At 45.1% G+C, this 15,555-nt stretch overlaps 1 protein-coding gene across 8 annotated transcripts in view; it reads left to right on the top strand.

Moving 5' to 3' along the window:
• Positions 1 to 15,555, top strand: part of Btbd9 (BTB (POZ) domain containing 9) — a 367,098-nt gene that overhangs the window by 56,791 nt on the left and 294,752 nt on the right. For all 8 annotated transcript variants that reach the window (NM_172618.2, NM_027060.1, XM_006524094.4 and 5 more), the window contains exons 4-6: positions 854 to 1,118; positions 8,508 to 8,727; positions 12,156 to 12,275. In NM_172618.2, the coding sequence (NP_766206.1) occupies positions 854 to 1,118; positions 8,508 to 8,727; positions 12,156 to 12,275 (605 nt within the window). The remainder of the gene's footprint in view (positions 1 to 853; positions 1,119 to 8,507; positions 8,728 to 12,155; positions 12,276 to 15,555) is intronic.

The following is a 15,555-nucleotide window of genomic DNA, read 5'->3' as shown; positions in this document are numbered from 1 at the left end:
CTAAGCCGAGGCCCTGGAGGAGTGCTGGCCCTAAGGCTTGCTCAGCTTGGCTTTTTTTGTTAAACCTAGGACCCATCTGCACAGGAGTGTGCTGCCCTCAGTGTGCTGGACCTCCTCTCACACCAGCCATTAATCAAGAAAATGCCCCCACAGAGTGTGTACAGGCCAATCTAATGGAGGTATTTCCTCAGTTGGGAGTTCCTCTTCCAGAAGACTGTATAGCTTGTGTTGACACAAGTTAACCAACACAGTAGGGGTAGGCCATGAGCTAGGAAGAGAGCTATATAAAGGGAAGAGGAGATCTTAAGAAAGGAGACCTCGAAAAAAGGTAGGTATGTATGAGTGAGTGTGTGTGTGTGTGTGTGTGTGTGTGTGTGTGTGTGTGTGTATGTATGGTAGTGGCATGTGAAGTGGAGCAAAGGAGTGTTACAAGTAAGAACAAAATGTTTGCAAACGTCACTTGCTCTGCATTGTAATTTTAAAAACTAACAAGATAAATCTGTTTAAAGCAAAAAAAAAGACAGGTATAGATGTGTGGGAAAGACCTCATTGCTTTATATAGTGGCACAGAATGCCTGAGTCTGATTGAAGGGTGCTGTTCTTTTTCTTTTTAAAATTGAATAGCCTGTGTTTCCTAGAACTCACTCTGTATGTAGCCCAGGCTGACCTCAGATCCACAGTAATTCCCCTGTTTCAGCTTTCCCAATGCTGTATTACACAGTGGAGAAGGGAAGAGCTAGGAAGACTGAAACCCAAGGAAAGGCTTGCTTTCTGTGGTCCGGTCAGGCTGACTGGCTGTGCATGTGGGCGTGCTCCACGCTGACTTTTTATGGTCCTTTTTTACCCTTTGCAGACAGCACTCCTGAATATCGTCTTAAGAGATTCGTTTGCTGCTCCTGAGAAAGATATTTTCTTAGCCTTGTTAAACTGGTGTAAGCACAATGCAAAAGAGAATCATGCTGAAATCATGCAGGCTGTGCGCTTACCTCTAATGAGCCTCACTGAGCTTCTGAACGTCGTGAGGCCATCAGGACTCTTGTCTCCGGATGCTATTCTTGATGCCATCAAAGTGCGGTCGGAGAGCCGGGATATGGACCTCAACTACAGAGGCATGCTCAGTAAGTACCTGCTCCCCTCCTCACCTAGGACTTTTGTTGGCATCATATGCTAGTTCTAGCTGCAGAGCTGTGGTGCAGGTCTGCAAAGCATATGTTGGGCCGAGAGCACAGAGCTCTGCTTCCTGTGGGTGTCTGTCTCTGCCATCTGTCCCAACAGGATGAGCTGCCACCAACCCAGCACAGCTATTTCCTGTCATTCTGGACACATTCTTTTATATGCTCCTCAGAATGTTGTAGACACTTTCCTGAAAGGTTGCTTGTCATTTCCTCCTTCCTTGACCAAGCCCTGTATCTAATTCTTTAGGTAGCACACATAGAGGTTCTAAGTAATGGGTGATGTTAATAACAGTATTTTGATTTTTCTTGCAAATGAAATAATAGTAATTGACAATTACAAAATGCTTTCTTTTTAAAAGATTTGTTTATTTTATGTACATGAGTGCTTAGTCTTCATACACCAGGAGGAGGGCATCGGATCCCATTACAGATGGACCTCTGAAAGAGCAGCCAGTGCTCTTAACCACTGAGCCATCTCTCCAGCCCTATAAAATGCTTTTTGTGTCATTGTGTTGGAAGGAGATTTGAATCACCATTCAAAGATTTCTATGATCTGGTTTAAACTGGCATGCAGACATTCTATTATGGGGCAGCATAAGCCTTCTGGGTGTACTCAGGGTCCCTCGGATACTCAGCTGTCTCTCTTAACCTCACCCATCTTCCAAACTGGTATTCACCCAATCACAGTGCCACTCCAGCTGACAGGGGTTTCTTGCCTTCTGCTCAATCATCCCATGGTGGTGCTCTCCTGGGTGATCTGGAAGAATTAAACTGGGTTCAGGAAGACGTGTGAGGAGGGAATTTAATCTGCACAACAGATACAGTGGAGTGATGGCTGAGCAGTGGGGAATAACAGAGGTATTGACTGGGTTCCAGGAAGGAAGATCTTGGTGCTAGCAGGATGTAAAACTGAGGATTACGTTTAGTGGATGTTACCACGGTTTTCTATATTAAGAAGCCAGAGATTCCAAGAGCCTATTATCTTAGGATAGTGAACAGTACCGGGTGAGCCCCAGCACCATCTACATTCTCAGAGTTAATGAGCAGAGTGCTCCTGAGAGAAGCTGAGCTTGCTTCTGTGCTGTTCTGTTGGAAGGTTTCTGATGTTTGTCAGTTCTGGTGAGGTTGACTGTTTCCTGGAGTGACTCCTCTGCTGACTGTTTCGGGACATTCCTGAAATGCTGGTGGGCCCTAAATAGATGTCCTCAGCCTGGTCTTATTTCCTGAGTTATCAGATCTAGATTTCTTTTCAAATGATAGTAGCTTTGTGGGTGCACATGCATATGTATGCACAACATGTTGGAGGCCAGAGGTGAACCTCGGTATTATTCCTTAGGAGTCATCCAACTTGATCTTGAGACAGGGTCTTTTACTGGGAGCTGGGACATGCTGAAAAGGCTGAGTGGCGACTGGACAGCAAACCCCAGGATTCGCCTGACCAGTGCTGGGATGTACAGTTGTGTGCCCTTAAAGTTGTGTGTAAACTGGGAGCAGGTTTGGGTCCTCAATGCTTGTATGGTAGCCACTTTGTAGACTGAGCTATCATCTCCCCAGTCCCTGGGCCAGGCAAGTTGGATTTTAAGGCCTGAATCAGTCAGTAGCTATGTGATCTGGCAATAAATGAATGAGTTCTAGTTTTCTATCTCAGTGTTGTTATGAGGATTAACTGAAATAGTTTATATACATATAAGCTCAGTAACAGACCATTGCTGTCAGTATTGATGTGGTTTCACCCATCTCTATGTGATTGCGTGACTCATCAGTCACCACATTCTTGTAAACAGTTGCTTCAAACTCTTGGGGTTTGAAGACAGTGTGTTTGTGGGTCATATGCATTGCTCTTCTAGCCCTGTGGGTGGACTCACTGAGCAGCATAGAGCAGTGAGTGAGTGCTGGATGGATTCTGTGGTAAAGCTCCTGGGATGTGGAAGCACATTGCTGGTATTCAGTCAAAGCTGGGCACAGGGAGGCTCAGAGCACATAGAAGGGAATATGATGTCAGGGTCCAAGCCTTGGAGACCCGGGGAAGAACTGGAGAAGCAGAGACAAAAGAACCGAGAGAGCCACGGACGCTAACCAGGAGGGAGGTGTTGGATGGAGAGGTAGTGGTGTTTCATGATGCCAACCAGGCTAGTGGGAGGAGAGCGAGAGACTTTGTGTAAACTGTGGTGAGCCTGTGAATAGTCTAGGGAGTCAAGTCATTGTGTTTGGAAGGGTAATACTCGCAGTGCATGAGCGACTCGGTTTGGGAAGTGAGGTAAAAAGGCCGTAGAGAAATGATGTAGCTCTCGAGAACACCCTGCAGGTCCAGGAAGCAATTAGAGCGCCTTGGCTAGAGTAGGAGGGAAAGGTGAGGGGACAGGATGAGTGTCCTCATTTGGCATCCTCCTATCTAAGTCCCTCCCCTTCTTTCCCATGATTGGCTGATAGGGCCCTAGAACTTGATTACTGAAGATGTAGTTGGGTCATAGATGTAGGTTATATTTGGTACTTCATACAGTTAAGGAAGGTTCTTTAGAACTGATTAGCTGGGCAGTCCATGTGTAAGCTGTGAATTCTAGTAATCTCTGAGGTTCCTTCTGAGTGGAGTGGTTGAGGCGCTCAGTTCTGGAATGATGTATTTACTGTGATCATTGCTCACAGTGTTCAATTCTTTGTTTGTTTAGGAGGAATTCAGGCAGGGATCAAGGAACAGATTATGAAAGTGTTTGGCAATCATTGAGGGATGGTTGACTAGGAGGGGGGGTCTTATGACTCTTACGGTATTTAAGTAGTAAAATTAATAATAAAAATGCTGAGGAAGCACGGTCCATTCCTAGCAGTTCCTTAAGAGACATCATCAAACATTCAGAGGATGATTTTAGTGCATGTCCCTAATTGGGAAACAGGGTCTAACACTGATGCAGAACTGTTGTTCCTAGGCTGATGGTTCTAAAGCTAGCTCTGCTTGGTTTGGATCTACTGGTAGAGTCTGTGTGATTGTTTTGTTCTTCCTGGATATATATATGTATGTGTGTGTGTGTGTGTGTGTGTGTGTGTGTGTGTGTGTGTATACATTGAGACTTACCAGGAAGCGCAAAGAGGCCTGCATTGACATGAGGGCTTCTTTGAGGTCACTAACATCAGCTTCTGGAAGACTCACCCCTCAGCTGCTTTTCCGGAAGCTTTACTAAATTGCAGATTTTTGGGGCAATCAAGATGTTTTTGCCCAGTGATTCTGGTTGGTCTCTTTGGAAGATAGATTCCATGAATTTTATGCATATACAATAAGGGGAAGCAAATTAACTTTTTAATGAAATTACTTTTTTCCTTAGAATATTTGAACTGCCTCTGTTCCATTCCTTTAACATTTAGTTTTTAATCTTACTTCTGGAGATGTTCTGTCTTGAAAGTCAGTGCTTTTCCTAATAAAGTCAAGTTATACCTTGTTTTGTTTATCTCATGTTTTAGACTTTGGGGAAGAGAACAGTAATTTCTTGTTTCTGTATGTTTATAGCAGGCCATATATCATAGATTCTAGCCTCAGAATTTTTTAGTAAAAGTCAGTATGTAAATTTGTGTGCCTGTGTGTGTTCTAATTATAGACTGGGTCTCTGCAACTGTGATGTAATTGTTGGTTACCTGTCTAGTGCTCATTGATTGAGCTCTTTAAAGATACAGTTGTGTCCTTTTTTGCCTGTGGTCTTCTAGCCTGAGTCAAGACTTAAAAAATACACATTGACTAAATGAATCTTTTTCTTGTTTCTAGACTAGAATTTTAAGTCTTTCTCATCTATCACATAAATTCAGTTATGATAATGAACATTTTAAAGCTCTGTGATTCCCTTTTATCGTTGTGTTGTCTCTGGTGTGTGTTCATTTGTGAAGGTGTTCAGTGTCTTTCCTATCGGATGCTGAACATCTGGGGCTGAGTCTAGTATAGTGAGTGGTTTTCACATAGCTTTGAACACTTGCCTCTAAAAACAAATTGGGTGGGGTCCTGTTTAGCCTCATGCTGTTTCTTGGTAACTTGCCTAAATTTGCCGAGTGAAAGAATTACCTCTGCTGGTCCCAAATTTCGGGACTTGTGCTTCATGAAGCAGGTGTTTGTCCATGATTTCTTGTGTCTCTGAGTGTGTGTTGTTGTGTCTCTGAGAATATGTATTGAGTACCAGCATTGAGAAATGTGGTGTTAGGCCTGCAAAGAGTGGGTTAACGGGGAGGTTAAAGCAAGACTAAAGCCTTGGGAAGTAGTCATAATGACAGTTAGCTGTAAGGGAGTGTTGTGTGAGCAGGAGGACAGTTAGTAAAAGGCGGAGAAGATGACATAGGTAGTAGAGCTGGGTGAAGAGATTCCAGTGGGCAGAGACCTGTATTATATCCAAATAACTCATTATAGATGGCTGAGTCAGGTCCGTGTCCCCAAATGATGGTTAGGAATATATCAGAAAACCACAGAGTAATTAGCCCCGTGCCTCAGATTGTGTCACTTTGTAACTTGGGTTTAAATTATGACTCCGTCTCTGAGCATGTTTACACAGCCTCTCCTCTTTCTTTGGAGAGTGTTGGTTCTAGGTGTCAGCACCTGTGACAAGCCTTCCTTACCTGTGAAGCCTCCTGTGTAGATGACTGTCTATGTCAGTTGTGAGATTAGTGAGGGGAGGGGTTTGAGATAACCTTCCCAACCCCGTTTCTCCCTTTCTAGTAATTGTTTTTTATCTTTGTCCTATAGGACTATAAAACTTAATTTTTTCTTAATGGCTATAAAATAGCATAAAGAAAATTATGATTGCTGTTCATGATCTTGCTCAGTCCCTGCTGCTGCTTTATAATTTTAAGAGTTTTCTTCATGCATAGAGAGATGCAGGTATTAAGAGTACTTATGAAAAAAATAACCCTTACAGTTATATTTGAACATTTTCGTAATTTAAATTTTTCCAGGAATACTTTTCCTTTTAAATTCATTATTGAACTATGGATTTTGAAGGGACAAAACCCCATGGAGCTGTATTTTATCTAGCAGAGCATCCATATTCCAGCTGCCGTGGGGGATCCTCCGCCTGTTTGGATGATCTCAGCCCGGAGTGAAGGATGCTCTCGGGGAATGAACCTGTTGAGAATGGCTGAAAGTGCTCGGGGGCTCTCAAGAGAAACTTCAAAAGAAAACCTCGACCTGTGATAAGCTTTCATGTCTATTTTAGATTTCAGCTATAATCATTTGAAACTCTTGTATCTGGTATATTATTCAGAGTCTGATAGATTTTAGTACCAAAGGAAGGTGGCTTTAGTTTCCAAGCATGGAGGCTTGTTACACGATCCCCTCTATGGTTCAGTCTTAACCTGTGGTGACAGAGCTGTGGTGACAGAGCTGTGGTGACAGAGCTGTGGTGACAGAGCTGTGGTGACAGAGCTGTGCTGTCAGAGCTGTGGTGACAGAGCTGTGGTGACAGCTGTGGTGACAGAGCTGTGCTGTCAGAGCTGTGGTGACAGAGCTGTGGTGACAGAGCTGTGGTGACAGAGCTGTGGTGACAGAGCTGTGGTGACAGAGCTTTGCTGTCAGAGCTGTGGTGACAGAGCTGTGGTGACAGAGCTGTGGTGACAGAGCTGTGGTGACAGAGCTGTGCTGTCAGAGCTGTGCTGTCAGAGCTGTGGTGACAGAGCTGAGGTGACAGAGCTGTGGTGACAGAGCTGTGGTGACAGAGCTGTGCTGTCAGAGCTGTGGTGACAGCTGTGGTGACAGAGCTGTGGTGACAGAGCTGTGGTGACAGAGCTGTGGTGACAGCCCTATCAGAATTTGCTGGTGAAGGAGAAGCGGAGCCTTACACCCTCTGGGGTCTGGCATCAGCTCTGCTGCTTGCTGGGCAGGGAGTCCATTGAGCTCTCGGGGCTTCCTCTTCTCGTCTGTGGTGGCTGCGGTATTATACTGTGCTCTGAGGACCAACTTGAAGGAATTAGAGTGCCTACACTCTAATTCCTTCAGCAGAGTCTATGCCGAGTCCTGAGAAGGTTAACAGTTGACACAGAACATGATGCTGTTCCCACCCCAGCTGCTGGGCACTACTGTGCTGGGCGGTTTGGCCGACTCACCTCACTCTGTCGCCTTTGCTCTTAGCTCCCAGTGTCCTCTTGTGGACCCACTGTCTTGTCTTCATTTGAAAACTCTGGCAAAACCTGTTCCCCACCATCTCTGCAATGCTGAATTGTTCCTGTCTGTTCCTTGTGCATCTGAAAAGTCTCATTTTCTTTTCATACTGTGTGGCCGAGTTGTATGTGCGCTGTGGGAGCTCGGGATTTAAGTACATGTTGTAAGCCAGAGTAGTTCTCTTACATGTGTGTAATATAGTAATGCCTGTTTCTTAAAGAATATACTATATGCTTTGCAAACATCACCTCAGTCTTTACATAGAACATCTAGGGGACAGGCATTGTCCTCTTAAGAAATTGAGTTGACATTAAGAAATTGACATACCCAGCGCAGAGTACAGCCTTGGTTTAACGTCAGTCTCTGAACATGTTTATGCAGCCTCCGTGGAGAGTGGCAGTTTTAGGATTCAGCACTGGAGACACCCTCCCGACCTGGGAAGCATTATGTGTAGAGTACCTCAGAGTCCCAGACATGAATCTCAATGGAGAGACGATTCTGATGGCAAACCAGCAAACACCCAAGGGATGTTTTCTTTTAAATAGAATTTTATTTTCTCAGCTTGAAAATGGATTAATCTTGTCTGCGTGTGACCAACAGTGCCTAACACTGGGGCTTCTCCTCTGTTTGAGCACCGACCTGCTTGCTCTGCCTTATGCTGCCCTCAGTTGGGATGGCAGGTATGGGCCATCCCATAGGCTAGTTTTGTTCAGCAGGTGTTAAGTTGAACCTGCTAGCAGGATGAGTTCAGCAGAGGGTACATTTGTCCCGCTGCTTGTGTTTCTAGTATTCTCTGAATTTTTTTTTTTTTTTTTTGGTTTTTCGAGACAGGGTTTCTCTGTATACCCCTGGCTGTCCTGGAACTCACTCTGTAGACCAGGCTGGCCTCGAACTCAGAAATCCGCCTGCCTCTGCCTCCCGAGTGCTGGGATTAAAGGCATGCACCACCACGCCCGGCTCTAGTATTAATTCTCAGTAATGTTTAGTGTTTGGCTCACTGTGGTAGTGACATTTAGCTGTGGTAGTGACATTCTGTTTCGAATGCTGAACGCTATCTTAATCTTAGTAGACAGTGTATATTTTCATTTCCATAGACTTGCCTATGCAGCTTAAAATCAGATACAGGTACTGGAATCAGCTAGAATGCTAGAAGCTCTCCTTTCCCTCGTTACCTAGTTACCAAACACTTGCTTTTTCTATTCCAACTGTAGTACCTGAAGAAAACATTGCAACTATGAAGTATGGGGCTCAGGTTGTGAAAGGAGAGCTGAAGTCGGCCTTGCTGGATGGTGACACTCAAAACTATGACTTGGATCATGGATTTTCCCGGCACCCCATTGATGATGACTGCCGCTCTGGCATTGAGATCAAGCTTGGCCAGCCGTCCATTATAAACCACATACGTCTACTCCTGTGGGACCGTGACAGCCGGTGAGTCCTTCCTGTCTTGGAGAAGCTCATGTTGTATTTGCTGGAGAGGACCTAACTTTTTCGTCATCTGCTTTGGTTCCTCTTCCTTTTTCTCTCTTCACTAGCAGAAGGAGGACGTTTATCAAGAGAGGTCCTCTGTCTTAGGGTTACTATTGCTATGATGAACACCATGCCAGAGCAACTTGGTGAGGAAAGGGTTCGTTTGGCTTACACTTCCACATGGCAGTTTGTAACCAGTGAATTACTAGATGGGAACTAAAGCAGGCCAGGAACCTGGAAGCAGGAGCTGGTGCAGAGGCCATGGGGGAGTGCTGCTTACTGGCTTGCTCAGCCTGCTTCTTACAGAACCCAAGACCACCAACCCAGGAATGGCCCTACCCACAGTAGACTGGGTGCTCCCCCATCAATCACTAAGAAAACACCCTACAACTGGATCTGAAGGAGACCTTTTTCTCAATTGAGGGTCCCTCTTTTCAGATGACTCTAGCTTGTGTCAAGTGATGCAAACTAGCCAGCACAAAGTTTTAGCAAGGAAATGGCCAGAGAACTGAAAAAAGCACCTTAGATGCTTAGTGATCACGTGCTTTCTTTTTTTTTAAAACAGGTTTATTTCTTTCTGTACATTCTGCTATTTTTCCTCAAAATTAGTTCTAGGGGAAGAGTTTAAAAGTTAGATTTTTTAAAAAAAAAACCAAACATTTTTGACCCTTTTAAATTAAAAAATTTTTTTTATATATTTTATTTTGTGTGTTGAGTGCCTGCATGAAGGTATATGCACCATGTACTCTCAGAGGCCAGAAGGCGGCAGTGGATTCCCTAGGACTGGCTTTTCAGACAGTTGTGGGTCACCATGTGTGTGCTGGGAATCAAACTCTGGAAGAGTAGCCTGTTCTCTTATCTCTCCAGCCCCCTTTTTTCCTCCTATACAAGCACTGAATACGTGTTCATTTTGAAAAATGCAGAAAAGCACATAGCAGAAAATATAAATGGCTAGTAAATTCATCACCACCCATGATTGAAATCTGTATGTCTCTAGCTTGTGTTTGCTGTCTATCTCATATATACAGACATAATACAGAATCTTCACATTGCCTCAAAACATATAGATTGGCTCTGCCAGAGACTTGACTTCCTGTTTACGTTGTTTTCTTTTGAGGCAGAGTCTCAATAATTTGTCTCGTCTAATCTCAAACTTGCAACCCTGCCCAAAGTTCCCAGATTCTGGAATTGCAGATATGTGTGCTCCACTGCACCTGGCTTTAATTTCATGTTTCAGTTACTACATTTCAAACATGGCACTAGTTTTGAAATGTTATCTGGCATCCTTGCATACAGGTGAACATTGTTTATTTGGTTCCTTAAAAGATATTATGGCTACCTTTAAAACGCACATCATCCTGTGGCCGAGGTCTACAGCTAAGCAGTCTCGGAATAGAGGCCCAGCTGTGAGAAGAGTGAGGTGGGCTCCAAGGCCGTGGTGCACCTTCAGCTTCCCACAGCTCCAAGAGCGAGACCTGGGCTTCCCCGGGCTTCCCCATTTGCAGTGGCAGGAGCACAGGGACAGTGATGAGTAGAACGAATATGGTCTCCAGTGTTGCTCATCCTTAGCCTAGGAGCCACCCAACCTGCTGTGCCTTTTTGGGTGTGGGCCTGTGGGTTCAGTTGTAATAGTGTTACAGCCCGTGCACATGGAGGGAAGAGAGTGTGCCTTGTTGGCACATTGGTGACCATCTTGGGTTTTTTGGCCATCTGAGCCCTGCTTGAAGGAATCTTTTTAAGGTGAACGTCAGCATTTGTCTGTGCGGTGTGTTTGAGATCCCTAGGTGATTGTTCTCTGCTCTGTTTTTATGATTTATGAAGAATATATTTCACAGGGCTGGAGGGATGCCTCAATAGTTAGATCACATACTCCCCTTGCAGAGGGCTGGAGTTTGGGTTCCAACACTTAGGTAGCTCACAATCACCTGTAACTCTGGTGCTAGCTAGGAGCTTGGATGCCCTCTTCTCACTTTTTCAGCAGATATGCATGCGCACACATGCCCGAACATACTCGCTCATACATACACTCTAAAATAAATCTTTTAAAAATGTATTTTCTGATATCTATCTTGGTGGATATTTGAAGCATAATTGACAGAGGTTGGAGTTAATTCACGTCTCATTTCCAAGAGTCCCCGGTTAACAATTTAATAATAGCATTTGTATTGTACTTTCATTGCTTGTGTATGGTAGGCATTCCAAAGGCTTTACATATTTCATTCATCTAATTAATAATGAAATTTGTATCAAAATGATAAACGGAGAGGTTAGTGTGCTTGATCCTGAAAGCGTTGCTTTTTGTTTCCGTGGTGTTAATATTTATGGCCACGCTGTTTTAGCATCTCTATTCCATTCTCAGAAGCCCCAGCATTGTCTTGTTCTTTTCTCACACACATTGCTAACATTTGAAGCAAAGGTGAGAAATTCAAAATCTTAAGCTGAAAAGATTCTGATGTGTGGTAAAATTATATCTCACATTACTGATAACCCAGAGAGGTTCAATAAAAGGTTATAACCAGTTTGAGACTGAGCGATAAAATGAATGGGAGTTGAGGGGACAGCAGAAAATGAGGGGATGACACAAAATAAGCTGACCTTTTCTGGTCACAACTGTGGGCTGCAGGCTGACATTTATGATCACCTAAATCTTCCAAGATTGTTCCTGTTGATATTACAGTACAAGTAATAACTGCATCTCAAATTTAAATTTGGCTCATGACAAGGAAATACAGATGTGTTCAGTGTGGGACCAGCATGTAATGGTCCCGGGCAGCTGACTCGGGGAGGATGATGGGCTGTTTTCATTACCAACGGTTATTAGCTGGCAAGTCTTAAGTTGCATCCAAAGGAATCAAGCCTTATCTTTTCATCCATGCTGTTGATTTTCCTGCAGCCTGCCTTTAAGAGTGCTCTGCTAGGTCACTGAGAGGTAGCTGGGGGGAAGCTGGCTTCTATGGGGAACCAGTCCGCATTCCACTTAGCTTTCCCCACTAAGAAGGGAGGGTCCTCACTCCCCTGCGTCTCTGTTCTCACCCCCACAACTCTCCTCCTGTTTTCTCGGTCTCTGCTTCCTTCTTCCTGGCTTTATCAAGCTGCTGATATGGTATGGCCATATCACCTGACAATGTAAAGAAAAGCAGTTTTGCATTTCATTTTGTTCTTAAGCAGTTCATTTTATGAGGTATACAGAGAAGCAGAGAGGAAATGTCAATACGCTGGGTAAATTCTGCAGTAGAGGCTTTGCTTTTACACAGCTTTGGTTATCACTGATTTTGATAATCATGCCTGTGAAACAGAACATATAATTAGTGAGTTGTACATGGCGGCTCCTTTTCATGGTCCCTTCCGGTTGTTGTGACTCTGGCGCGTGTTTCCTTGTTACTTCACAGGTCTTATTCCTACTTTATTGAAGTGTCCATGGACGAACTTGATTGGATCAGAGTGATCGATCACTCACATTACCTGTGTCGGTCTTGGCAAAAGTTGTATTTCCCAGCCCGTGTCTGCAGGTGAGTGCTCACCGTAACTCATTTTTGTCTTTATTTAAGGACATTTGGAGTCTGAGAAGGAGACTGCTCTCAAAACAAAACAAAACAAAAAACCCAAAATGACAATAAAAGACTAGAAAACAAGACCTAGAACAAAAACCAGTAGAGGGAGTCAGCTACTCAAGTGTGTGGCATGCACTGTGAAACTGTCCTGTTTTGTGCCATGTTTTCTTGTGGACATGTGAAGCCTGTGACGAAACAGGTAACGCTTGGGATGTAGAAGTGCCCTTTGCACTCACTGGTGTCTACACAGAGAAAGCAGTTCTGGCTGGAGAGAGGGAAGATTGCTCTGAAGGCTTCCTGGTGGTTCCCAGAGCCAGCAGGAGCCCTGGTTGCTCGGGTCCGTGTTGGCATACTTGGGCCTTTCCCGGGTAGGAGGGTGGTGATGCCTGGGCAGGGCTCGCTCGGCTGGCAGGCTTTTCGCTCACACCTTCCCAGCTCAGGACCAGCGGACCCTGCTGTTTGACAGCCTCCAGGTGAGGCTGTTTTAGAGAACATTGAAAGGTTACTCTGCTGATAGTTTATATTCTTCTTTAGGTCAAAGCATAATCTAAACATCCTCTAGTCCTGCGAGACAGGAGTGAGCCTGGGAGCTGGAAAAGGTGGCTGAGGTACCCCGAGGGTCACTCAGATTTACTTTCCCTCGGGAGAAGTGCCCTTGGGTAATTTCTAAGGCGAGAGACAGGCCAAAGGCAGAAAATGGGCTCCTTAGTGAGGTGTGGAGAGAAGAGAAATGGTGGGTGCAAACAGGGAGAATGCGGAGCTGGCCCCTGTTCATCAGCACCCACACAGCCCCCCATGCCAGATGGCATCCATCTTAACTTTTAGCTGTGACTGACATGGAGTGAGTGGGTGAGCATGTCCCCTGGTCAGGAGACACCTCTGAACTCATGGTTAACGTAGAACAAGAACTTCACAGAACCCTTTAGTCACTAGGATAGTAAAAAATATTGCCTACGTTTTTATTATGGGCGTTGACTGGACACAATATTGTTACCCAGGGATCCTCTTCTGTGAAAACGAAGAAAATCAATTTTATTTCCCCAAAGAGGAACTAAAGTGTCTCGTCTGGCAGTTGCTCTTTTACCCACAGGAGTTTTGAATGGATTAAAATAACAGGGACAAGAAATTGAGTGAAGATTCCATGTCTCAGGGCTGCTTGTGGAATGAGAGGGACCTGTTATGGGAAGAAAGAGGAGGAGGAGGAGGAGGAAGAGGAGATGATGATGGTGATAAAGTCATGACTGACTCAGGTTATAATGGTTGCAGCAGATTGAAAAATCAGCAGCGTATGAGTGTAAGCATTTGGCCTAGGTGGCAGCACAGCGCATTTGTGTGTCATTAGAGGCAATAGGAACGTGACTCCTGAGCAGATTCTCATGATTCCAGCTGTGCTTTCTCCCTCAAAACTCCAGGCAGAGGGAGAGACCTGCCTTCAGGTGGGTCTCCAGGCAGAGGGAGAGGCCTGCCTTCAGTCGGGGTCTCCAGGCAGAGGGAGAGGCCTGCCTTCAGTCGGGGTCTCCAGGCAGAGGGAGAGACCTGCCTTCAGTCGGGGTCTCCAGTTTTAGAACCAGGCTTTCCCTTGGGCACTCATCCCCTCTCCTCCCCTCCCCTTTTCCTTTTCTTTCCCCCTCCCTCCCTCCCTCCCTCCCTCCCTCCCTCCCTCCCTTTCTTCCTTTCTAAAAGTCTCCTCCGTGGACCTGACTTTGACAGGGTCATTTTGTGCTCTGCTTTTGTTTTAGTCCATGTCGTAGTTGCTGTTCAGTTGCTGTAGCAAACATTCGGCCAAATACCACTTAGAGAAGAAAGCTTCAGAGGGTAAGCCCATGAGAAGCTGCAGCCAGGCATGGTTCTAGAGGAGCAGGAGCTGAGAGCTCACCTCTTTTCCCACAAGCATGAGGCACATGCATGCATGCATGCACGAACTCAGTTCTGCATGGGAAAGCCCAAAGCCCAGCCTCGGTGTCAAGCTTCCTCCCACAAGGCCACACCCCCTAATCAAGAAGGTCTACCAACTGAGAACCAAACATTCAGATAACATGCACCCATGGAGGCCATTCTCAAGTCAGACCACCGCAGTACGTTGGCTCCAGACCAGAAAGCTGATGGAGCAAAGGTGCCCTAAGAGAGGGTGGGAATGAGAGGAGGGAGGGGCCTCAGGATCAGCATCAGTTAGAAAGCTTTAAAGACGACGAGCATTTTAGTTTTTTGAGACAGGGTTTCTCTGTATAGCCCTGGCTGTCCTGGAACTCACTTTGTAGACCAGGCTGGCCTCAAACTCAGAAATCCGCCTGCCTCTGCCTCCCAAGGGCTGGGATTAAAGGCGTGTGCCACCATGCCCGGCAATGAGGACAAGCATTTTAACATGTCTCCTGCATTGCTTCATAAATCGTTCGTCAGCTTAGGTGTTTGTTCTAACAGCAGTTTAAGATAAATCTAAGAATTAGACCTTACTTGACTATCCAAGGATGCTTTGATTCCCTTCAGAATCATTTATTGACTGCTTAAACAATGTTCTAAATGAACTTCCTGTGGGTACTTCACTCTGCAAATACTTCCTTAGTGTGTAAGGGTTTAATTTTTCTTGTGTTAGTTAATTTGTGTATTTGTACATATGTCACCTTTGTTGTTTAGTGTCTTTTGTGTTGCTTTGGTTTCCCTCAGAGTAAAATTACAAGCTTTTAGAGGCATAGAGTGTGGGTTCTAAGTCTTAGGATTGTCAGACAGCACTCAGACCGTGACACTGTGCTAGGCGGCCACTCTGTACCCAGTGCAGGTTCATGGTGTAAGGCGCTGACTGACGGTGAGAGATGAAGTCTGCATTGCCTTGAACATTCACTGTCCATCTGAGCAGAGCAGTCGTTAAGAGGGTCTGAGTGGTGGCAGACTCCCTGAGCTGGCAAACAGCTCTACTTTTTTAGGGCTTGTTTTCTGTAGGAAACTGAAATTTGAGGTTCATGTTGAAGGTTTTTAATGCTTTGTATGGATGGCAGATTTCATCTGTTAAATTGAAAAAAGTGGTATTTTATCAATCAAGGCATGGGAGATTTGACCTACACCTCTTTCTGAGACTTAGGTCAGTCAGTCGGCATTGTGGAACCTGTGCTGTGCTGCAGATGGCGCTCACCCCAACCCTGGCTTCAGTTCACACCCTTGCTGTGGTGAATCTGTGCCTCACTGAGCATGCTGCCCTCACCAAAAAGGAGCAGGAGCCGTACTCTGTGAGCTCGATAGTTACTGA

This window comes from Mus musculus, chromosome 17 (assembly GCF_000001635.26).
Source record: "Mus musculus strain C57BL/6J chromosome 17, GRCm38.p6 C57BL/6J".
In the NCBI taxonomy this organism is placed as follows: Eukaryota; Metazoa; Chordata; class Mammalia; order Rodentia; family Muridae; genus Mus; species Mus musculus.
Note: the sequence above shows the minus strand (reverse complement) of the source record. Positions and strands in the feature narration are given on the sequence as shown.